Source organism: Anas acuta, unplaced genomic scaffold (genome assembly GCF_963932015.1).
Source record: "Anas acuta unplaced genomic scaffold, bAnaAcu1.1 SCAFFOLD_204, whole genome shotgun sequence".
NCBI classification, from domain to species: domain Eukaryota; kingdom Metazoa; phylum Chordata; class Aves; order Anseriformes; family Anatidae; genus Anas; species Anas acuta.
The window spans coordinates 62,862-87,204 of record NW_027076267.1 but is presented as its reverse complement, the minus strand read 5'-3'; the positions used below and the strand labels follow the sequence as shown (position 1 = coordinate 87,204).

Below are 24,343 nucleotides of genomic sequence, written 5' to 3'. Positions count from 1 at the left end.
TGTATCCCCGACTCCAAAACCCCAGGGGCCGACCTCGAGTTTCCCCAGGTTCTTTCTGCCAGAGGCTCCAGGTGGGGCCGTTCTCCCCGGCTGCAGTGTAGAGCACATTCTTTACATCTGGTCCTGTTCGAACTGGCCCAAGGGCTACTGCATGGACTATTTCCTGCTTGATTTGTTCAAAGGCTTGTCGTTGTTCAGGGCCCCATTCAAACTCATTCTTCTTACGGGTTACTTGGTAGAGCGGGTTTACAATCAGACGGTAATTTGGGATGTGCATTCTCCAAAACCCCACAACACCTAGGAAAGTCTGTGTTTCTTTTTTGTTAGTTGGTGGAGACATAGCTGTTATTTTGTTGATCACATCCATTGGGATTTGACGACGTCCATCTTGCCATTTTATTCCTAAAAACTGGATCTCTCGTGCAGGTCCTTTGACTTTATTCTGTTTTATGGCAAAACCGGCTTTCAGAAGGATTTGGACTATTTTCTTCCCTTTCTCGAAAACTTCCTCTGCTGTGTCACCCCACACAATAATGTCATCGATGTACTGCAGGTGTTCAGGAGCTTCCCCCTGCTCTAGCGCAGACTGGATCAGCCCATGGCAAATGGTAGGGCTGTGTTTCCACCCCTGGGGCAGCCTATTCCAAGTATATTGGACTCCCCTCCAAGTGAAGGCAAATTGTGGCCTGCACTCTGCTGCTAGAGGGATGGAGAAAAATGCATTAGCGATATCAATTGTGGCGTACCACTTGGCTGCCCTCGATTCAAGTTCATACTGAAGTTCCAGCATGTCCGGCACTGCAGCACTCAGTGGTGGCGTGACTTCGTTCAGGCCACGATAGTCCACTGTTAGTCTCCACTCGCCATTAGACTTTCGCACTGGCCATATGGGGCTATTGAAAGGTGAATGGGTCTTACTGATCACTCCTTGGCTCTCCAATTGACGAATTAGCTTATGGATGGGAATCAGGGAGTCTCGGTTAGTGCGATATTGCCGCCGGTGCACAGTTGTGGTAGCGATTGGCACTTGCTGTTCTTCGACCCTCAGCAACCCCACAACAGAGGGGTCCTCTGAGAGACCAGGCAAGGTAGATAATTGTTTAATGCCCTCTGTCTCTAAGGCAGCTATACCAAAAGCCCACCGGAACCCTTTTGGGTCCTTGCAATATCCTCTTCTAAGATAGTCTATGCCAAGGATACATGGAGCATCCGGGCCAGTCACAATACGGTGCTTTTCCCACTCATTCCCAGTCAGACTCACTTCAGCCTCCAATACAGTCAACTGCTGAGATCCTCCTGTCACTCCACAAATATAGATGGGCTCTGGTCCTTTATAGCTCGATGGCATTATAGTACATCGTGCACCGGTGTCTACTAAAGCCTTATACTTCTGTGCGCGTGATGTGCCAGGCCATCGAATCCACACAGTCCAATAAACTCGATTGTCCCTTTCCTCCCCCTGGCTGGAGGCAGGGCCCCCCTAATCCTGGTCAGAATCTTCTTCGTTTCTGTGTTTGAAGGATTGTCTGCTGGAAGTTGGAGCAGCAAACTTTTCGGAGAATCCTTTTTTCCTGATTGTTTTCTTTTGCAACTCACGTACCCGTGCCTCTAGGGTCGCGGTAGATTTTCCATCCCATTTTCTCATGTCCTCTCCATGGTCTCGTAAGTAAAACCACAGGGTGGCACGGGGTGAGTACCCACCATATCGTCTTCCTTGTGTGGGTGAACGCCTACCCCTGACAGCTGAGACACTGCTTTGTGCAGGTACAGAGGAGAATAATCTCTCTTCAAGTTGGTGAACCTTTTCAGAAAGTTTCTCCCAAGTGTTCTCTTTTGGTCGGTGGGCACTGGTTGGTTCAGGTGGGGAGGACAATAGATTCTCTTCAAGTTGGTGAAACTTTTCAGAAAGTTTCTCCACAGCTGAGACGCAGGCCTGTAAGGAAGAGGAGAGACTTTCTTCGTACTGCCGGAGTTGTTTAGCCGCTTCATCTACTGTGGGTTCCTCATCCTCTTTCCAGGCCATTACTGACAATGAGCTGGCATATGATGATGGTGCACTCCGTACAAACTTCCGCCACATGGGTCGTGTACACTTGACTTCATCTGGATCTTTGGATGTTTGTCTCTGGTCTGGATCCTCATAAATCACTTCCCGTACGGCTAATTCCCTCAGGTACTGGATTCCCTTCTCCATAGTGGTCCACTTGCCTGGTAGACATAAAATATCTTCCTTGAAGGGATACCTTTCCCTCACAGCTGAGAGGAGACGCCTCCAGAGGCTGGTGGGTTGTGCTCCATCTGCAATTGCTTTGTCAATGCCGGCGTCTCGAGCAAGGGATCCCAACCGTCTGGCTTCCCTGCCGTCTAATTCCACACAATTGGCTCCAGAGTCCCAGCACCGGAGCAGCCAGGTGACAAGCTGCTCACCTATACAGCGACCAAAATCTTTTCGCACATCTCGTAGCTCGCGCTCGTTTAGGCTTCGGGTAGTTACTGTTGCTCTTTCGGCATCCTCATCTTCCTCCTCCTGAATCCTTGATGGCCCAGCGTCGTCATCATCTTCGTCATCTCTATACTTAGTTTTGGCAGAAGCTTTACCTGGATTGGCAGAAGACTCTCTGCGTTCTAAACGACTTGAATTTCTATACCATATTTTCACCTTCTCTACAGGGGCAGCTTGCACTGCTACTGCTCGTTTCTCTGACTTTGTTACAGGGTCTGCCACAGAGGTTGGAATACCCTCTGCAGGGGCAGCTTGCACTGCTACAGCTCGTTTCTCTGACCCCGTTACAGGGATTGGAATACCCTCTGCAGGGTCAACTTGCACTGCTACAGCTCGTTTCTCTGACACGGCCACAGGAGCTGGAGCGGCTGCAGGAGCTGGAGCAGTTGCAGGAACCGGAGCTGTAGCGGCTACAGGAGCTGGAGCTGGAGCTGGAGCAGTTGCAGGAGCTGGGACTGGAGCAGCAGTAGGAGCTGGAGCTGGAGCGGCTGCAGGAGCTGGAGCTGGAGCGGCTGCAGGAGCTGGAGCTGGAGCGGCTGCAGGAGCTGGAGCTGGAGCGGCTGCAGGAGCTGGGACTGGAGAAGTTGCAGGAACTGGGACTGGAGCGGCTGCAGGAGCTGGAGCTGGAGCGGCTGCAGGAGCTGGAGCTGGAGCGGCTGCAGGAGCTGGAGCTGGAGCGGCTGCAGGAGCTGGAACTGGAGTGGCTGCAGGAGCTGGAACTGGAGCGGCTGCAGGAGCTGGAGCTGGGGCGGCTGCAGGAGCTGGAGCTGGAGCGGCTGCAGGAGCTGGGACTGGAGCGGCTGCAGGAGCTGGGACTGGAGCGGCTGCAGGAGCTGGGACTGGAGCGGCTGCAGGAGCTGGGACTGGAGCGGCTGCAGGAGCTGGGACTGGAGCGGCTGCAGGAGCTGGAACTGGAGCGGCTGCAGGAGCTGGAACTGGAGCGGCTGCAGGGTCTGTCACTAAGTTGATATAGTAATCATTGGAATAACTACATCTTTCCCACCTCCGTGCTTCATCTCGATAGTATCTTTCTCTGCTCCAACTTCTTTCCCCTTTGGATCGGTAATATCTATTGCTACCTTGTTCTGATCTTCCTCCGCTGCCAGATCTGTACTTTGAATATTTGACTGCTCTTCTGCCATTCTCAGGGCTGTTTCTTTCACCAGGGAAAGATCTGCACCTGCTTCCCTCCCAGTGCTCCTGCTTGTGACGCTTTTGCTCAACAACTTCCACGCTCTGAGAACACCTCCTCTTGCTGGAAGGACCTGCTTTTTGACTCTCCTTCTCTTCACTAGGAGCATGTTCCCTCTTGCTTTGGTAATGCTCTTTCTCAGTGTTTTTAGTCTTGTCCTTTCTACCTTGGCATCTCTCTGCAATAGCTGAGGAGGAAAGCTTTTTAGAGCTACATTCAGTGCCACACTTGAGAGAGGAAGTTTGCCGCAATTTCTCACCAGGCTCAGAAGTCTCTTTGCCGTACAAAACATTTTCATTAGAAATGAGGTCACGTTCTTTTGATCTTCTTGGTTTCTCCTTGTCTCCACCGTCATCACATTGGTACTGTGCGAGGTATTCATCCTTCCCAGTAGATTTCGGAGGGTCCGTGACACTGCACAAAATAAAATCACATTTCTCACTTCTGCTGAAGGACGTGAAGATTAACAGTAAAACCTTCCAAAGGCAAACAAACAAACAAAAACCTCCAGACTACAGGAACACTGGCAGAGATATGCCATTTAGAAACCTCTCCTGTGATTAGGACACCTTCTTCAGCTCCCTGAGAAAGTGCTTTCTCCCCTCTTGCTTCTGAAGCCATTGCACTAAAAAAGCAAATGCATCCGTCTCCTTCCACCTGCTGCTCTGAGAAAAAAGGCATAGGGGCGAGTGGGGAACAGCCAGTGTTTCTCCAGACAGTGGAGAAAAATGGAAAAACATTCTATGAAGGAACACAAGTTCTCCTTGAGGCACCAACCTGCATCAGAGTGATATGCTCAGTGCTGATCATTAGTTCTGTTCGTAACGCTGGACATACAGCATGGAATTGTACTAATTTAAATCCTTCCATTAAATACTATTAGTAGACAGATAAAACCGTAACGAACTTCCATAAGGTCTTGTCTTAATCAGACTGTGCTCATTTTACCTCGTTTCCTCTGACAAGCTGTTCAGCTGGCTGGCTGTGAGGGACTCCGTGATGACTTCTCGATTGACTGAAGGCATAGCTCCAGGCATCTGCAATCAAAACGCACAAGTCAGCAGACAAAACAATACTATTTGTAGTAGTACTGAGGACTAGTCTTGTCAGAATTTCTCCATTAAATGGTAAGCAAGACCGTTTTGAGTTGTATGCATTATCTACACTTCAAAGATAACCCCAACTCACCTCCCAAAATCTACTTTATGAAACTTAGGAATTTTTATCTCAGCTGAGCTTAAGTTGACAAGTTCTAATGTAAGCTCAGGTCTGCAAATTCTAATGGGATAATACCACAAAGTCTTACAATCACATTTGTGCTGTGTTTTCTCAGTATTTCACCTGAATTAGGAACACAATAAACACTCCCGAATACATCATAGGTGAGAAATTCTTGATGGAGCAAATCTATGTTTCAAGCAATCCATTTGTTTTAGAAAAGAACATCTCAGAAGGTTTAACAGGTTCAACTCGGCAAGTGGAATCATCAAGTTTCAGTGCGTTTTCTTTCGATTCATTACCTAACCTAATAGCACCATTTAGTGAATCGGTTTTTGGCAGCTCATGCTGGGATCTTCCTTCGTCAGCATTCTGACAGGAAGAACCGGAATGCTGCAATGTACGGACTACCTTTCCAACCAAAATTCCATTAGACGACATTGCATTGCAATTCCTTTTAAATAAGCCCTTTGACTCCTCCTCAGATTTTCCTGAAGATTCTGCACCGTAAGGGACTGTGTTATCAGAGCTGAGTTTAGGATTTTCATTCACTGTTGGCTCCACAAAAATCTCATCAGAAACTTTTTTGCTTGTTTGCATTTGCTTCATTTGCATTACCGAATTTGTAATTGTGGATGAAGGAACAGCCTGGTAGAGATCTTCATCCTCCGCAGCACTGCTAAGACAGTCAGGCTGTGACACAGTCCAACGAGCAGGCAATTTATTGTGAATACTGGTGGTGATCTTCTGTTTTCTTGACGGATCAGTAATTGAAGGCCTGGTAATTGTCTGGTTTTGAACACAGGCCATCGGTGGCGCTGAAGATGGCCTTTTTAGGGTGACACCAGTGGTCTTTGCGTCCTCTTTTATGGATCCATTTCCATTTAAACGGCTTGGATTCTGTATTTAAAAAGAAGAAATGGCAAGATGGATTAACGCAAACACTGCATTTAATATTTTGAAACACAAAACTCTCCTACTGAGTATTTCTACAAATGGTCTTAACACCTACAAAGAAAAACACACTGCCCTTTAAAGATAAATGCAAGTCCAATAAGCGTATTCAATTCCTGCTTTTGGTTTACAGCCGATTGGAATCAAATTAACATCATCTTTGAAAACCAGCCAAACAACTTAACATTACCTGCTGCTATTCCCAAATATATTTATTTTCCCCTTTAAACATACCCTGAAAAGCCTGAAGTAATTGTTCTGGTGCTCAGGAATAAGACACTTAGTTTTCCCTGTCTTAGCTAAAGTGACGACGATAGAAAAAACAAGTCCTCTTTTAAATGATTCGAGGATTAGTACACTCTGCTTAAATTGTCAAAGAGCGTAGCTCTCTGTGCTTTAGAAAGCTGTCTTGGAGGTATAAAGTAATGGAGTCGCATGGCTGCACAATTTAGCAGTAACCACTGTTTGAATGACTCTGGCTGTAGCATGAAGGCTGTGAAGAAAGCTGCAGCATGGGAAGGAAAACAAAACTAAGATGCTGAAAACCAAACAAAAAACCCCACACCAAACCCCAAACCCACTAGCAGTTTGGTGCCGTTACCTGCCCTCCCACTTCCCTGAATTACCTTAATCATATGAGGAAGAAGTCGTGGTCCCATAAATCCAGCCTGCTTACTATTAGCCCCCTGCTGACCAGGAGGGAATGAACAGGGATAAGATGGTGCTGGCAAGTAAAACGCACGTTCTCCAAGTGTCAAATCATAGCGCCTTCAGAAAAGAGCAGTGATCGTAGTTTAGTTTTTCTTTCAGCCTACTCTTGGATTAAATCCCATCCTATAATTTTAGAGGAACAGTTCATACGATATGGAAGCCTTCTCTACAGAAGGCTTCGCCAAGACTACAAACTGAAAAGGAGAGAACAGTCTTGCTACTAACACTATCACTTTCAGAACAATAATTCATTCTTACATGACAGATGACCTTCATTTCTCTCCTTCTCTAAATTAGCCAGCTACAGGTAACACATAGATAGCAATTTACACAAGTGCTGCAGTTTCAGGCCAAGCAACAAAAGATAATAAATGACACAGAGAATTTCAGGTTAGACAGAACTGAATTAGACAAATAATAATCTTTCCCTGGGATAGCAAGAAAAACACTTGCAAAACAGAAAAATATCAATAACAGGAAAGTAAATCTCTTCTGAACACATGTTAAGATTTGTTATTACCTGATATAAAAAAGTATGTAAGCTTGCTGACCAAGAACTCTCTTAATGTCAGTACGGACTACTTTAGCATCATTCATCTGATACCAAAGTCCATTACCAGCCTGTAAATAAAGACAACCATTTCTTTAGGTGAATTGCACGTGTTCCAAATGAAATCACGGATAGGAACAAAATACACACGTGTCAAATAAAAATATAATGAAATCTTTTTCCCTAGAAACAGTAGCTGCTAGTCACGCTTTCACTGGTTTGCCAGCACAACCTTTACCCTGTTAGAAATGCTGTTGACTTCTACCTTTACATAGCATATATAGTGTCCTGAGTGACAGCTGACACCGTGATGTACCAGCACCGCGTATAAGGCATAGAGCAGTGGTTCTCCCATTGACTGTGACATGTAGGCTCTCAGGTCCAAATACTCCGGATATTTCACCTCCTAAAGAGAGACCAAGAAGATAGAAAAATTATCCCAGAGTACTTCGTGGACTAGCCAGAGAAAAACACTTCCAAAAAACACAGACTAGAATTTATTTCTAGAATATATTTCTAGAAGATATTTCTTGATTCACTACAAATAAGTCTTCCCATAAACAATGTTTAAGACTAGAAGTTGCAGGGAACTGTTTCCTGATGAATCAGCCTTCTCAGAGGAAAGCATATGCTTCTTGTCAAGCTTTATTGATATTAAGAGAAAGAATAAGCCATAGTCGTTAGTCTACAATTATTGTCTGAAAATATTAACAACTTTCAGCTTTGGGGGATGTCCCATTACACGATGATATAGTTGCATTACAGTGGTAAATATACCTTGTTGATCTTTCCACCTGTGAAATCTGCAAATCTTTTCAGTGATATTGTGAGAACCTTGGAAGAACGGTGTATGGTAAATCTCTTGGATGCAGGAACCATCTTTTTACACCTTAAAAACAAGCAGAGATAAGTGTTTGAAGGCATCTTCTTTTTTCGCCCCCAAAACAAACCCGTTTTAATGTCTCACGCATGCCTATGCTATTTGAATGACATTTACTTGCATAATAGGTTGGTCTTTTTTCTTTTCATAAACCCATGCACTGCGTGTCAGGTTTGTTAATACAGTGAAGAAGGTAAATTCTCCCAAAACCCCGGGCATAGCAGGAACAGGAATCTCTCATGAAAGGGTATTACCAGGTTGGATGGCAAGGTACCATTTCTTGGTCTACAAAAGTGGCTATTTGAACTCCAATCCTGGATACATTCTTTCAGCTTTCAAGAGAAATACAAATAATGAAAGTGGAACGAGAGAGCCTTGGTCCCCAGGACTAGAAATTGCAAATAATCTCCAACATAGGTCGTCTATCAACATCAAAAATACAACAGAAGCACATGGTCATTCTACAGGAGGGAGACATTTAACAGTAGGAAGTCTTCATGTACTGAGCTTGTCTGGAAAGACACTGAAACTGTCTGCCATCCTTTGAAACACAATAGTTCAGTTTGATACATTGCCCGCTCCAAGGTAGGACCTACAGTGTAAGCAGTGAAAATTAGCCACTAGCCCAGAGAACAACGGAAACTGGGCAGTTTACATCAAGAAAAGTACTGTCGAGAGCTAATAAATAGAAAGAACAAAAGTATCTCTTTTTGAATTCTGATGGCAAAATACGAGCCAGAGAATTGCAAACCCATAGGGAATGCCTCTGAACAAGACTTCCCCCCTCCAAAGAAACAAAAATCCAAGTGTTTTATAAACTTCCACAAAACTCGTAAGTAGATCCAAAGTTTAGAGGTAGTCCAACAGAGTCATGCAACATATAAAACTGACATCTAGGATTAAGACCTAATTCGTCAAAATCTTACTCGCTACATTTATAGCAATTCTCTCCACCCAGCTCTTCAGGTTTCACAAAGAGTTCCAGAGCTCTGGTAACAGATGAAACCGCCTAGAGGAGCGAGAAAGAAGAGCGTAAAGTCACCGTAAATTCAAAATTCCAGAGACGTACTAGTGGTTTATAAGAGAATCTTACTAACATACTCAAGCGATCTACTATGAGCACTGTGAAGAAGGAGGCAGAAAGAGCATGCTCAGCATTGACCTCACCTGGAAGTCATTTGACTTCGGAACAAATACTTTTCCAGTAGCCTAGACAGCATCTATAGTGTGCTTTGTCATCAATACTGGGGACAAATTCATCAGTCTAACAATTAGATGTACATTGGGGTAGAACAACAGAGAAGTATGACAGCATTATAATTTTTGCAGAAAGAGAATTCTTTCCCCTTAAACCCAATGCAAATGTGGAGACTATTTACATGGGTTCCACAGAAGGACAAAGTCCAATCCACTTCCTTAGCACCACCAAGCTCTTACGTTTTAACATTATATGTGGTTTGGTTTTTTAAGGTAAACAAGTTTAATTTAGAAAGTTATGCATGTACTTAAACATCATGAATTATATTTAGAAAACATCTTACCTTTATATCCAAAGCGATATCAAGAAATGCCTCATACGTATCCGAAACTGCTTTGCAATTCAAGCACTTCACTGGAAGCAAAATATAAATGCTTAACCTTATGTGAAGGAGACTAACTGTCCAAATTCAAGTTGTTGACAGATACTACTTTAGACAAACTACAGACTGCTTTACTACCGACAAAAGACACAGATCAGTTCTAAGGACAGGAATATTTTTTAAAGTACCTCTCGATCTTAGAAATCCTCCAAATATTTGATGAATGATGGTGGTAGCTTGAGAAGATCTGTCCAATCTGGAAATAAATTATAATCAGACCTCAGAAGATTTAAGGCGCAGAGTTAACTCTTCAAAGAGTTTTATGAAAACTAAGGATGATGTAGACTTTCGTTGCTGATTGTAAATAAGGCACTAAAAGGTGCTAGAGATCATTTTTGATAGTAAATAAAGGACTAGAAGGTGCTAGAGAATGTATGAAAGTGAACTTGTTTATGCTTACTCGGTGCTTCCATTCAAGCACGCTTCCTGCATAGCATCAACAGTATAGCGCAAGAACTCGTGTGCGTCTTCTTGACTGCCAAAACGGAAATGTTGTCCTATTCCTAAAGAAGAAGATGATAGTATTCACCTCATTTAAAAATGAAATCATTCTTCTATTTCTAAAATCTCTCTTCTTTCTAGTGTTAAAACCACTTATACACATCAAATAAGTATTTGAAGATTACAAGCTATCGAAAAGAAACACATCTGAAGCCACTTACGACTGAGATTACTGATAACATGCGTAGGCTCGATGGCATCAACAGTGCAACGCAGGGCCTGGTTAATGTGAGTCTCCATTGTGCACATCATGCAAAAATCTTGTTCACGACCTGAAGAGTGAAAGAAGAAAGCATCCCAGTCCAGCAAAATATCCATAACTACAAACAAACATCTAAGTAAAATTTAAACTATAGATACGATATCCACTCTCCTTGCTACATTCTATTCTCCCAAGATGCCAATGTCCCAACAGTCTTGTAACATTTCATTTCACACAACTTTACAGAATAAAAATATCCACTAAGCCTGTATTCAAATTCATTTTGTGATGAGAAATCTAAAAGACTACTGCAAAGTCACATTTGTAAAGGCTGACAGGAATGTGAACTCCACAGGCTGAAAAACGTATTACTCTCTAAAATTACTACTAAATGCATTACTGTCCAATGCACTTCATTATTCCCACGAAGCAATAAATGATCCTTTAATAAATACATAAATAAATAAATAAATAAATTCATTCATTAAACAAACAGTGCATTAATTGCACTCCATATGCTATTCAGAGCCCACTGCTAATACAGTGCTCAAAGCCAGCTTCTACAGGTAAAATCAGGCAAATAAGCTTGTCTCAGAATCACTGCTGTTCCTTCACCTTCAGAGCTGTCCAACAGATTCGAAATACTCTTAGAAAGTACTCACATGACTGGCCATGCTCGAGAGAAAGCATGTAATTGGCAAGTGGGGGTGTGTAGGTCAAACATTGTAGAGTAGCATTAAGAAAACGTGTTACCAAGATTGTACAGGCCAACTCCAACACTTTGTGTTTCTCGCCAATCCATACAAATCTTCTCAGGTGGAAAAAGAATGCTCTGTGGTGGAGCAATTCCATCATTAACGACTGCAAGAAAGTTAAATTTAAAAAGAGATTTTGTTTGTTTGTTTCTAAGGAAGGTATTTAAAAAAATACTATTCTGCAGGAGCACCTAGAGGAGCTAGCTACAATCCAAGCCAGAAAAAAATTATTGCAGACAGCTTTAATACCGCCAAATTCAAATTGGCTGGTCAACACAATGTTTTGGGGAAAAAAAAAAAACAAAAAACAGCTTTCGTCAACCATTTTAATTTTTCTAAGGCAAGGCTAACTGCCATTCTGTTTGTAGTACCTAATGCCAAGTTCCTCTCCATCTATAATCTTTAACCTGATTAACTCAACTACCGTTTTTTTCCTTATTATAGCTTAAACCACAAGCTTAGACTTGAAATTATACAGAAAAAAGGTAAAAACTAGTAACTAGGAATGACGGTACCCCTACAGATACCAGATCTTTTCCTGAGCAATGTTATCATTCAAAAAACGTGTGAAAAATGGAAGCTGTGAATAGCAACAATCAAACACTTTTCTTTGCAAAACGGAAAAGACATGGATAAATCTGTGCATTACAAAAAGCTCCCCATATTTCTCTGTTGACTGTAAATATATCAAAATTAATTTCTGTAACATCAGTCACTTCAGTTGCCTTAGGGGATTCGCTTTTGAAGTCTTTGTTCACACTAGTCCCCTTCTCTATCAGTGCAACAAGTAAGAACTGCATTTTCTACTTTTGCTTTGAAGAAAATGGAGTCAGGATAAAGCTCACACTTACTTAGATCTCTTGGGGCAAAAGCCTTAGATTTTTCAGATGATCTACAGTAAATAGCACCTCCACGTCCTTGGGCCACAGAGACTTGGCTTGAATCTTCTGCAGGCGGTATCTGGCCCCAGTTTGCGGTGCGTGACATCAGTATTTTAGTACTTGGTTTCTTGGATTTGCCAGACCGCCTTGAAGAGGGCTTTTTAGACTTTGAAGATTTGGTCTTCTTAACTACGGTCATTGTTGACATCTGCGACAGAGACAGAAGTTCTGGTTGACGTAAGAATATCAAGAAGCATTCCAAGAAGAAAAGAGTAGCAGAAGTCCTGTCACTTAATCTCAAAGAAACAGCCTTAAGAACTAAATCGCTGGTATGAATGATTTAAAAAGAATCCCCAAACTAAACACACAAAGTGAAAATTTCCATCTAAACTCTATCGGTATTACTTTTAGCTTCTGCAGAACTAGTGGCTGATGCCATTTCTTTCACTTCCGTAGGATTTTAATCCATTACAACTCTGGAGTCTTTTTAATATAAAAATGTAGAAGACATTCTCTGAGGGGAATCAGTTATTTATTGATTTCCAGAGTTGCACAATTATCTGTTAATTATTACCTATGATCTAATAGATAATTGTTGCAATTATCTATTGCTGGCGTTAGTAATGGAACACTATTACTTCACTGCCTGCGTTTTTCTGTTTCGTGTGCACAAAGGTACCCAGAACTCACTGCTCCTTTTCTTCTGTCTTTCCAGGGATCGCCCTCTACCTCACTGTCTACTGCACCAATCATGAGGGGGTTGTTGTTATTCTATAATGAGCCTAGCTTTTAAATACACCTTTTCTGGGCATCACTTTGTGATAGCAAGTTAATTTGTGAGGGCTCCTCAGTCTACATCATGTGGTCGCTTTTTCCAGGTGAAAAAGCGGAGCCGTAAGTGGCAGTACACTAAAGCCCTGGCATGCTGAGATCCAAGAAGAGAGATGTTTGGCCCTCCTTCTCACTCCTGGGAATCATATACCTCAAAACCCACAGAGGATGGGCTATATCTCAGAGAAATCTTGGGAAAGGAGAGCATGAAGAGCACGTTTGCAAATTTATTTCTCCCTGGGCTTCTTCTGCTTCTCCAAGAAATACGAGTTTGAATAGAACTTTGGCAGCAGTACTTCTGGTGTTTTACTCCTACCACATTTAAAACTCCTACAAAAAACTGAAACGTTAGACTAAAAAGCAGCTCTTTCCGTTCTGCTTTGTAAAGTTGCACGTTTTCCTCATGCAAAACAACAGGGCAATGTAAGCTAGAAACGGAAATGCTGAATGTAAAACAAAACAAAACAAACCTCAGCCCTCCAGGACAAAAGCCAATAACTGCTACAAAGTCCTTTTTAAAATGCTGATTAGGTTTCAAGGTGATACCGCTTTAAATAAGCATAATTGTGTGTCCGTAGGCAGAAGCATCCATGACAGGATGAACTTCTATACTTCATGTTTTGTTACTGTCTTACTGTAGCACACAGGGACTTGTTACCTATAGGGAAACCACTAACCTAATGGAGCGTTTAAAACATAAGCTAGTTTGTTATACCAAAATGACTGAGAGAACAAAGCATAAAGTGCTTTCAGATTTCTAGCACGCCTTGATTGCTATCCATTAAACTTCAGACACGTTAAACAAAACACAGTAAATAAGAAAACTCCTAGTCCCACAGCTGGCAAATTATGTGCAGAGGTTGTAACTAGAACTTTTTTCCCTTGACATTTTACATTTAAGATTGATTTTAAATCCATTCTATACACACTTTCCGTTCCTGAAAAAACAATACGCAAACCTGAAAAATGCATTTACACGAGAAATGAAGTCGTCCTTGTCCGACTGGAAGACTAAGGTGACAGCTCCTGGGCTCAGGGATTTTCAGATAAGCTCCGATCTTCACCAGTGACAGCTCCTTTTTTCGGATTGAAAGAGAAAATGTTTCAGCAACACACTGAAAACACACTTAAGGGACAAGAAACAAAATTAAGACTGTAGTGAGAAGGAGAAAAGAAAAACAATACTGGGGAAGAAAGGAAAAGGTAAAGGAAAAAGGAAAAAGGAAAAAGGAAAAAGGAAAAAGGAAAAAGGAAAAAGGAAAAAGGAAAAAGGAAAAAGGAAAAAGGAAAAAGGAAAAAGGAAAAAGGAAAAAGGAAAAAAGCCTTGATCTTTATACTGACCAACGAGATAAGCCTTACACATTTTTAAGTTTATTTTTGACAACTGATTGAGGCGCTACCAGGTATTAAGTACGATTCAAGAGCAAATATTAACACTAGAAAGAAGAAATCCGATCCACCACCACTGTTTCAAAATACATCCATTTCTAATGTGGAGATAACGTCTCTCTGACAAGGTAGTAGAAAAACTGTAAATACCGACAGAGCTTCCTCTCCCGATGTTCCATATACATACCGATGCTGTTCCTACACCTACGCTCTGAGCATAAATTTATGTTGACATGAGTATCGGGTGTTACTCCTCTCTTTGTTTGCCTTGAGAGACACACCTCTTGTCCACTGAAAAGTAAACTCAAGATTCCAGATCAGTTAAGACAGTTGCTATCCCCCCATTCAGAGTTCTGCAGCAGCACTGTTCAGATGTGTTTAGCAGTCTCTTTAGAAAACGTTATCACTTAGGACCTGCTTCTCAGTAGGTACATGTTTGGCCTCCGCTTAGCAGAGAGTCAATCCCAGCTTAAGCTTTCGTACAAGAGCCCCTTCACGAAACGGACTTGGGCCCTGACATAACTGAGCTTAACCTTTAACCTTGAAGCTTCCTTAAAGAAGGAAGCAGCACCCAGGCCAGGAAATAGAAATTAATCGTCACTTTACCCTGAAACGCAGTGAGCTATTCTGTGCTGGCAGGATTGCTGCCGGGCTGGCCGACGAGGCGGCGGGCAGCTCCCCGGGGCCACAGGGCCTGTCACAGGGAGCCGCCGGGGGTCTCCAAGGTCCGGGAACAGCGGCAACAGCGAGGACAGAGGGGACAGCAGCAACAGCAGCAGCCACCTCAGCCAGGGCCGTCTCCACAACCGCCAAAACGGCCACGGAATGCTGCCGAACTCGGAGATCCAGCGTGACGCCTTTTGAACCTGGCCGCTGGAAGGACCTGCTTTTTGACTCTCCTTCTCTTCACTAGGAGCATGTTCCCTCTTGCTTTGGTAATGCTCTTTCTCAGTGTTTTTAGTCTTGTCCTTTCTACCTTGGCATCTCTCTGCAATAGCTGAGGAGGAAAGCTTTTTAGAGCTACATTCAGTGTCACACTTGAGAGAGGAAGTTTGCCACAATTTCTCACCGGGCTCAGAAGTCTCTTTGCCGTACAAAACGTTTTCTTTTGAAATGAGGTCACATTCTTTTGATCTTCTTGGTTTCTCCTTGTCTCCACTGTCATCACATTGGTACTGTTCGAGGTATTCATCCTTCCCAGTAGATTTCAGAGGGTCCGTGACACTGCACAAAATAAAATCACATTTCTCACTTCTGCTGAAGGACGTGAAGATTAACAGTAAAACCTTCCAAAGGCAAACAAACAAACAAAAACCTCCAGACTACAGGAACACTCGCAAAGATATGCCATTTAGAAACCTCTCCTGTGATTAGGACACCTTCTCCAGCTCCCAGAGAAAGTGTTTTTTCCCCTCTTGCTTCTGAAGCCATTGCACTAAAAAAGCACACGCATCTGTCTCCCTCCACATGCTGCTGCTCTGAATAAGAGCCAGAAGATTCAAAACCACCCTATTTGGTCTCCCAACATAGCCGAAAAAGACACCAGTTGAAACAGAGTTTTCTACCTCTCTCCCAGGAATTTACATTCACATATCCTGTGACTGCAAAAATAGAAGGCGGGGCTCAAAAGGAACAGCCAGTGTTGGAAATGAAAAAAAGCAGCCCGTTTCTTCAGAGTCTTAAGCCTATGCTACTAAGAAAAAAACAAAACAAAAAAAAAAACAAACAAAAAAAAAAAACAAAACAAAAAAAAAAAAAACAAGAGGAAAGGAGAACAACAGCAGGAAACTTACCTATCCACAGGTGTTCAATTGCAAAGCCTCCGCTGGAGGATCAACAGCTGTGAATTGAGCGTGCTTAGGAGAAATCAGATCTACGTCTGAACCACAACTATTTCAGTAGCATCACTAACTTATGTTACTCTGAAGAAGAAGTCAGCACCGTTTCTATGTTAGGAAATAGCTGAACAGTCTGTTATTCACAGGAATTATTCAGGCAGGCTTCTTTAGGAAGGCTGGGTTTCACTAGAACATTACTCCGCAAGTCCCTTCTATTCCTTTTCCCCTTAGAATCTGGGGATGTTTCAGCTAAAAAGGAGGGCAGAAACACTCTCCGTAGGTCTCCACCATGTAGTAAAACAGCGCTGTGTACCTGGTTAACTTCTGCAGCCAGCAAAGCATTGCTATTTGCAGCAGTGCCCTGACCCCAGCCTCTTGCTGAGCTCCGTCCTGTGCTGCTCGGATGCTCCCGCTGCTCAGACACGGGGGCTTAGAGAGCCACCGGGCCAGCACAAGACCCCGAGCTCACTGTCAAACTTCACTTTTGGCATCTTTCACTTCACCAGCGCCGCCGGACGAGGAGCCCAGCAATGCCTGACGCCGCTCCGGGCTCACCTAAACGCGGGGCAGGAAATTCAGATTCAAAGCTGCGAAGGTTTTTCTTAGTGAAAGCATGGAATGAGTGGCCATCGGTGACTAACCTTACAGGAAGGCATTCACTTTGTGAATGCTGCAGTGAGTGAAGACTGAAGGCGTTTTCTGAGTGACCTAAGGAGAGCCCTCCCCGAAAAGCAGGACGTTTTATTGTCTATGTAACATCTCCTTTGAAGGCTCGAGCATGAGATACACCAGGTTTAAAATCTCAAGACACGGATCTGCCACCACAGAAGCAATGCATTTCATCTACTAAGCCTAAATACCGTATTTTGCCTCCTCTGTAGGTTTAAAAAAACACGGCCATGCTTGAAGGAATGCATTCTCAGATATTCTACGTATTTACAGTGCTTTAATTAATACCACAGACATGTTGTGCTGTTGAGGGGAATTTGCAATTACATTTTCATTTCTAACCAAACGCAGCCTGACACAAATTGGGAGCAACAGGAACTACTCATCTGGAAGCCGGGATATGCATCATTCGCCATTTTCTAAGAAAATGACAAAAATATAAAACCCCAGCAGTCTGAGAACGTGAGCACTGAGGTAAAGGCCTGATCAAACAAACGCGCACAACTATGATCTGTCCTTTTAACTCAGCAAAAGTCTGCAAACTGCCATGGTAGCAAATGAGGAGAAGGAGCTGGTATTTACAGAAGTTGCAGCTGAAGATTCAGATAAACCATTCGGGTCGATGCTCCCTTCCTGCAGGTTTAAGCTGCGGTCACATCGCCTATTTCGAACCCTTTTGATTTCTACCAGTCACCCCAGATCCCACCTATTCTGCACGTTTTCCAATCAATGAATTCACTACATGATTTCTGGGGCACAAGAGCAGGCCTGGTGAAGAGCAGCATGCCTGGTGCCATCATTCAATCAAATCAAAAGCGTCCAGGAGAAGCCCGGGGTGTGGTACTCACAGGGAATGTTTGCGAGCGGCCAAGTTCAGCAGAAGAGAATAGGCAGGACTGGAAGCCCAGGGGAACGAGATGCATCTGTTGTTGTAGGCAGCCCCAGCAAAATGTTACAGCTTCACTAGCCTGGGGCATGATTCCCCCCTTCCCTTTTCACAGCCAAGTACAATATTAGCTTGCCTTTTCTTTTTTTTTTTATTATTATTATTATTTTTATTTCTTTTTGCCATCGTCAGGCTGAGGCCGGCTGAGAATATTTTGTGTCTAGACTAATAAATGTTTGTGCAGATTTTGCAAGAGCGGCTTATGGGAACAGAATCCACTTTTTGTTTTCTGCTGGAGGAAAAAAAATAAAATAAAAATAAAGGAGGAGCATTAAAAGCAACCAAGCACCCCCGTGCATTTGTTTGAAATTGCATATTACGGTGCTGCTATTTTATGTGCAATCAATACATAATTTGGAAGAAAAAAATGCTTTTAAAATTCAGAGCTATCCCTGAGCAGCTAAGGTTCTCTTGGAAACTGAAGGAGGAGTCTGAAATTATTGTTCTTTTGTTTGCCTCCCCCAGTGGGAAAGGCAGCACACAACTAGAAACCACTGTGCTTTGAGGCGGCATGAATCATTAAGAATAAAGATTCCTCCCCCCCCTCCCCCTCCAATTAAACATGAGATATTAAAACTGAATCTAGGACAAAGGTAAACTAAACAGACTCCTTCCTTCCCAGGCAGTCAGTGGGTTAAATCAAATATCAAAGGGGCAACATCAACCTTATAACTTCCTCTGCCGAAATTAAAAAAAAAAATAAAGGTAACTTCTATTTTGCCTGCCCCGACCCCAATCGCATCGCCCGAATGGGTGCAAACTGCTGGGATATGTGAGGGCCCAAGCCTACATTTTCCCTTTTTCGTATTTGTTGGAGGAGGGCGGGGTATCTCCAGATGAAATGGCTGACCGAGCTTTTTATTTCCTCGCTTTGGGTGGAAATGACTGAATCTTTCCAGGCAGCGGAGCAGTGCTCGACCGGCTCCCTCGGCCTCCCCGCGTGGGAAGAGCTCTGCCGGGAGCAGCCCGCGTAACCCTCAGATGCCAGCCCCATCAGGATTAGGTCCAGCAATGGGATGTTGGCTCCTCTAAGTGAGGACGCATCCTCTCGAAACACATACACAGAGATTTAAATGAGATATTCCCAAGAACACCTGCCTATTCTTTCAGCACGTGTGCAAAGAGTAAATTCATTTTACTTCATTCCTCTTTTTCTCAACTCTCCCCTCCTTCCTCCGGAAGGAAACAGCCAAGCAATATTAGCAGGGCCTTCCTTTTCCCCTGGTGGAGTCCAAGAACGCGAGAATTGAGAAAAGCGACTTGTCAGGAATCAAGTTTAAGAAGAGTGTTTGTGGACTGCGAGGTAAAATACCGGAAGCTGTAATCAGAAACACAACTTTTAACTAAAAAAAGCTTCTTTCCATTGTAAATTATTCCAGTTAGTGAAATAACAAATTAGTTCTCTGCTCAGCCACAGCCTCCTCCACCAAATTTAAGTAGAACCTGAAAAGAAGTTGAAGTTGTAAAACATTTGTCAGATGCAAGGGGCAGCGTTGCGTGGGTTAGCATCACGCTCGGATGCCCACAGTACCAACAGGTGCTTTCTTTCCAGAGGCACCGGCTCCTCCACGAGTTCCCCGCACGAAGAACTGAAGAAGCTGCAGGCAGGGTGAGCCTTCCTCAGTCCTCATCCTCACAGCGAGGAGTACTGGGGACGGGGAGCTGTGTTTCAGCTTGCTAAGAAGCAGAAACCCCCCGAGTTTTCAGACGGGCTCCGCTCAGCTCCCCTTGTGACTGCTGCTCGGGACACGACCCTGCCTTGCTCAGCACCCTCGACTCCAGCAGGTGCTGCTGCTGGCAGCTGCCCTATGTATACAAAAAAAGAAGAAACCAACACAGTATTTTCCTGCTTTTAAGTATATCCCAAAGATTTACTAGGCATTGTGACGTTCTGCAGAAGCCCACAGCTGTAACTAAGGTTTGTGGGGTGTAGAGGGGCTGGGGGCTAAATAAGGCCAAGAAGAGCCACATCTCCTCCCCGGTTGTCTCCCCTGTACTCTTTTTAGGACATCCAACATTCCCAGATCTTGTTTTGTCCCAGTGACCAAACAGGAGCCTGGCACTCATGCACTACGCCTTAAAACCTCTACAAACCATGCGCCTAAGTCACAGCACTCATTATAAGCCGGCAGCTCTTTCTGGTCTCACAAACTATATGTGGCTTGAGAGATGCTCTCCAGATTCAGGGCGCTGAACACCTGCAGCCTTTGCCATAACCATGACAAAGTTCAGGAGCTCCCTGCTGGCTCCAAGGCTGGCTCCAGCAGCGGCTTCAAGCTGTGGGTCAAGAAGGCCAAGACACCCAACGAGAACCTGCAACACCAAGTGGCTTTCTGGAACGGCTCCAAACACAACTGGAAGCCTGTTGGTTTTTTTGGAAGTGAGCTCTTCTGGACCTGTTAGGTGCAAGCAGAAGTCAAACTCTCAAAGCATGTTTGCATCATTAAGCTCTCCATGATCTATCTCCAAGGTCTTCTAAGAGCTAGTAGCAACGTGGTCAGAGTTCTTGCCTGTTTTTCCCTTCACGTTCTCCCACGTCAGCAGCCGTGTGCTCCCTTTGGGCTGACTTCCAGAGCTGGGTAGAAAGGATCCCCTGGAAGCAGAGATGCTGCTTTATGCAACACCTTGCAGCTCACTGCACTCTGAAGGGTACACGAAAAGAGGTGAGTGGTCCTGGTGTGGTTCCTTCCAGCTCTCAGAAAGGCAAGAGAACTGGAAATGAACCATCAGCCAAAGGGAGGCACGGCGCAGCCTTACGAAATGCCATCTGGCTGCTACAGGATAAGGAAAGGAGGCATTTTTGGTGGCTCCCATCTCCACAGAAAAAGAAACAACTATTTATGCAGCAGAGTGGTTGGAGTATTTCAGGAGGCCCTGAGCTACCCCAAAAACCAACAACGAAACCACAAACCAAACCGAAACCAAACCAAACTAACATGATGGAGTGCAATAAAAGATGAACATCAGAATTAATACTACCAATGACAATAAAGATGTTGAAAACTTGAGTCATCACATCCCTTGTGTAGACTGCAGGAGGAAGCACCTTTAGTGCCTGATGTGACAGTGTCAGAAAGTTAATTAATAACACCACAAAACTGGATTCCTGTGAGCACACACTCGGCAAAGGTGATACAACCGACAGCCGGACTTGAACACTGATACTGGTACCTGACTGGGAAATAGCGAGGAAACAAAGGGAGGAGGGGAAACCGTGCTATCCTGAAAATTGCATCACTTGTTTACAAGTCACCGGCAACTCCGAGGCAAACCATCTCGGGCATTTATGGATCAGTGACCTCACGTCTCTGGCACAGGACGGAGAGGGAATACCGACCGTGAGTTCACAGAAGGGAACAGCGCGTCCAGGCCCTCCTGCACTGCGCCAAATGTGGTCAGAATGTCCCCTCCCCTCATCACCCCAAAACTTATCACGTAGGACTTCTATTAAACAGACCCCAAAGAGCTCGTTCTGTCAATTTTGCAACAGGCTCAGCATTTCTCAGAATTAGAGAGGCTAATTTCATAATATACAAAAATACTGCATCTGGCACAGGGGAATTCTCAGCTAGACTTCAGCCTTGAGACACAAAGCGAAACTGACCATAGGAATAGAGATTGGCCAGAGCTCAGCCACAAGCGAGTATGCCTCGGTTATATTTATTATGTGCAAACAGAACTAGAAAAACAGTTTACACTGACTTGCTGCTTTAGAAGTTAGTTCCATAAAGATAGAAGAAATTCTCAACTCAAACTTGAAGAAAGCATCAGACTTCAAAACCAGTCGTAGATCTTTGAAGTAAGACTGTTATGAATTCAGAAGTCACATCCAAACAAAAAGATCATTTATATTAATGGTAACTAGATTAAAAAAAATTTAATCCTGTCCCTCAGGCTTTGTAAGTGACTGGGGAAAAAACAGCGCAAGGATAGTAATAAGCCTAAGTGAAACACCACAAACTGCTAAGGGAAGCAAAAGACCCAAGGAAACAGCCTTTTTGGTACATTAGGAACAAAAGGAATCCTAACAACAGCACAAAGTCCATCACTTGACAGAAATTCTTCAGCGTAGAGAAATTTACAAAAGGCAGAACCGTTCAAAAGCCAGCTCTAACAGGCTCCAGGGACGCATGGACACGCAGCGATAAACATCGGTTTTCCCAGTAATAACCAGCAGAGATAAATGACGACAATTACGGCTAGCAAACGGAGCGCTGGATGCAGCTGAAGCAGGCACAGGTCATCGAGGGCTTGGCAAGAGAAGAGAGAGCCCAGGAGAGCCACAAGAAGCATTCAAGGAGTAGGAAAGCCTCACAAAGAGAATGCGTGCCCTACCTCCAAGTGTTATGTCTCAAACTTGTCTTTGTTAAACAAGCACAGTGCACAGGTGCTTTACGGAAATGCAAAGGGCTTTTTGGCTGAGGAAAGCTAGTAGGACTGCCAGCCTGAAGTTAGCAGTCACCTCGTTTAGAAAAAATGGCACCTCCTTCTAACGAGCTCCGGAGAACCCAATTAACAGCGTAACTGGAAGAGGCTGCCTTGCTGGCAATGTTTCAAGACGGTAACAAATGGGTTTTCTACATAATGTCTGCTTGTTCGGGGAGGTTTGGACTTACAGCCTATGGCATTTAGGTCCTGGGGTTTGCCTCATACAGGTTGATCTCCACAGCTGGACCAGGTTCCTCAGAGCACCCACCAGCTCCTCGTGCGTGAAACCCCTCTGAGCAAACACCAACACAGCACAGGCTGCCGCCTAACACCAGCAGCACAGCTTTCCAAACTCCCCTCTCCTTTCCCCCTCCAGCGGGCTGCTCGTGTTCACCTCAGGACTTCCACAACAAAGCCCCCTTTGCACGGATCGCCGTGCACTTTGACAGCCCCAAGGTGCTCTCTGGGGCGCCTGTCCCGGCTGGGACCGCCACCTCAGCCTTGACTCACCCTTCAACGAAGCCAAACTCCTCCGTCAAGCCTGACAGGGAGCCCCAGCACCTACCGGGCAGCGCTGACAGCCGCAGCCTCTCCGCTCCCTCAGCGCCCCGCCGCCGCCTCCATTAGGTGCCTCGCCCCGCCGGCTGCCGATCTCCAGCGCCGCGCAGCACCTGGGGGTCAGCCGGGCGTCAGGGCGGCCCCCGGTACCGCAAAAGCCCCCGGCAGGGCTGGGGACATGGCCCCGCTCCCCTCCCACCGCCACACCGAGCGCGTGTGTGTATATATAGAGGGGGGGGGAGCCCGGTCTCGGCTGGCTCCGTCCCGTTTCAAGGCATGGAAAGCGAAGTTGCTCGCCCTGCCCGTGTGCCCCCCATACCCCCGGCTCTGTCACAGCCCAACCGCGCCCCGTTCCCCCCTCACAGAGCCGGGGAAGGGGTGCTCGCAGCCGCCCCTCTCCTCAGGGCCGGCCGGGGGAGCGCCTCGCCTTCTCCCCGGGGGTCTCCCGTGGCCGCCTGGGGTCGCCTCCCGCAGCCGCCTCGCCCCCCTCTCCTCTCAGCCCCGCCGCCTGCCTCCTCCGCCGCCGCCGCCGTTTTGTGTCTCCGGGAGTCGTCCGCTGCCGGCGGGGCGGGCGCTGAGCCATCGCCGAGTCCCAGCTCCGCCGGCCGCCCGGGCCCTCGCCTCGCAGCCCGCGGCACCCACTCGCATCCTCCCGGCGCCTCGCAGCTTCCCCCCCCGTCCCCGGGAGGGTTTGAGAGCCGGGCAGGGCCAGGCAGCGGCGGGCCGCGGTGCCTCAGCCTCCCCCGGCAGGGAGCGGGGCGGAGCCGCTCCGCCCGGCAGGCGGCGGCCGGCCCGGCCCGGCTCGGCTCGCCTCGGCTCAGGGCATAAAGGCGCTGAGGGCGCCCGGCTCCCCGACCTCGGCTTCTTCTCCAGCCCCGAGTTCCCCTCAGGTGCCCGCTGCTGAGGGAGGAATGCCCTCCGGGGCTGGCTGGGACACCCCCAAAACCTTTGGAGAAAAAACAAACAAACAGCGAACAAACAAAAAACCCACCCCCAACCCCCTTTTTTTCCACCTCCAAGTTGAATAAAGAGGAGCTCTTCCTTCAGTACGTGTCCAGATATCTTAGTCTACGCTTCGCTTTAACTCCCACTACGTACTTCTCTTCAATACCGCTGCTTTTAGCAATGTTTTTACCTCAGACGCTAAAAGTTGATCTTTTCCCCAAGTCAGAAAAACCAGAATGGGGCTTCTGGGAACCCTTAGCTGTGACAGCTGTTCATGTCCAACCGAGATTTACACCTTTATATATATTTAACTGTGAAGGTCTTCTTCTCTCCAGACTAATAACGGGGAGAAGTTTGCCCAAAACTTTGAAGAGCAAAAGTTTTGATGCCAGGAACGCTCCTGCTTCCTCGTTGCCTGTCATTCCCTTTTAAGTATGAAATTTTCCAGTTGCAATGCAATGAGCTGACTGTGGTTCCATAGGTAAAGATGCATTTAGGATACCAGGTTTTCAACATCGTCTTGAAGTGGATAAGAAGAAACACATTTTTGCCTCAGTGATATTTTTTTTTCCTCTCCTTTGCCTGGAGATGCAATGAAAGCTTCCTGTTGTCCGCTCAACACAGGCATCTTCTTCACGGTAGCTTTTTAAATACAGTGCTAACAACACAGCTCTTTGTTCCCTTCTGTACATCTACTGAAACGCAGATTAGGTGCCAGGCGTAGGTCAGTCTTGGAAAAAGCTGCCACCCCT

The 24,343-nt window shown here is 45.3% G+C and overlaps 1 protein-coding gene across 1 annotated transcript in view; it reads right to left on the bottom strand.

Annotated features, from left to right (window-relative positions):
- Window positions 1-22,792, bottom strand: part of LOC137849196 (ubiquitin carboxyl-terminal hydrolase 42-like) — a 31,147-nt gene extending 8,355 nt beyond the window's left edge. Inside the window, 17 exon segments of the mRNA XM_068668694.1 lie at window positions 4,644-4,732; window positions 5,532-5,813; window positions 6,494-6,635; window positions 7,099-7,199; window positions 7,394-7,534; window positions 7,906-8,017; window positions 8,935-9,017; window positions 9,550-9,620; window positions 9,777-9,844; window positions 10,049-10,151; window positions 10,311-10,421; window positions 11,014-11,096; window positions 11,098-11,212; window positions 11,958-12,195; window positions 13,795-15,204; window positions 15,277-15,431; window positions 22,654-22,792. Of these exon segments, the coding sequence (XP_068524795.1) occupies window positions 4,644-4,732; window positions 5,532-5,813; window positions 6,494-6,635; window positions 7,099-7,199; window positions 7,394-7,534; window positions 7,906-8,017; window positions 8,935-9,017; window positions 9,550-9,620; window positions 9,777-9,844; window positions 10,049-10,151; window positions 10,311-10,421; window positions 11,014-11,096; window positions 11,098-11,212; window positions 11,958-12,195 (1,739 nt within the window). The 5' untranslated portion in view covers window positions 13,795-15,204; window positions 15,277-15,431; window positions 22,654-22,792.
- Between the last annotated feature and the right edge of the window lie 1,551 nt (window positions 22,793-24,343).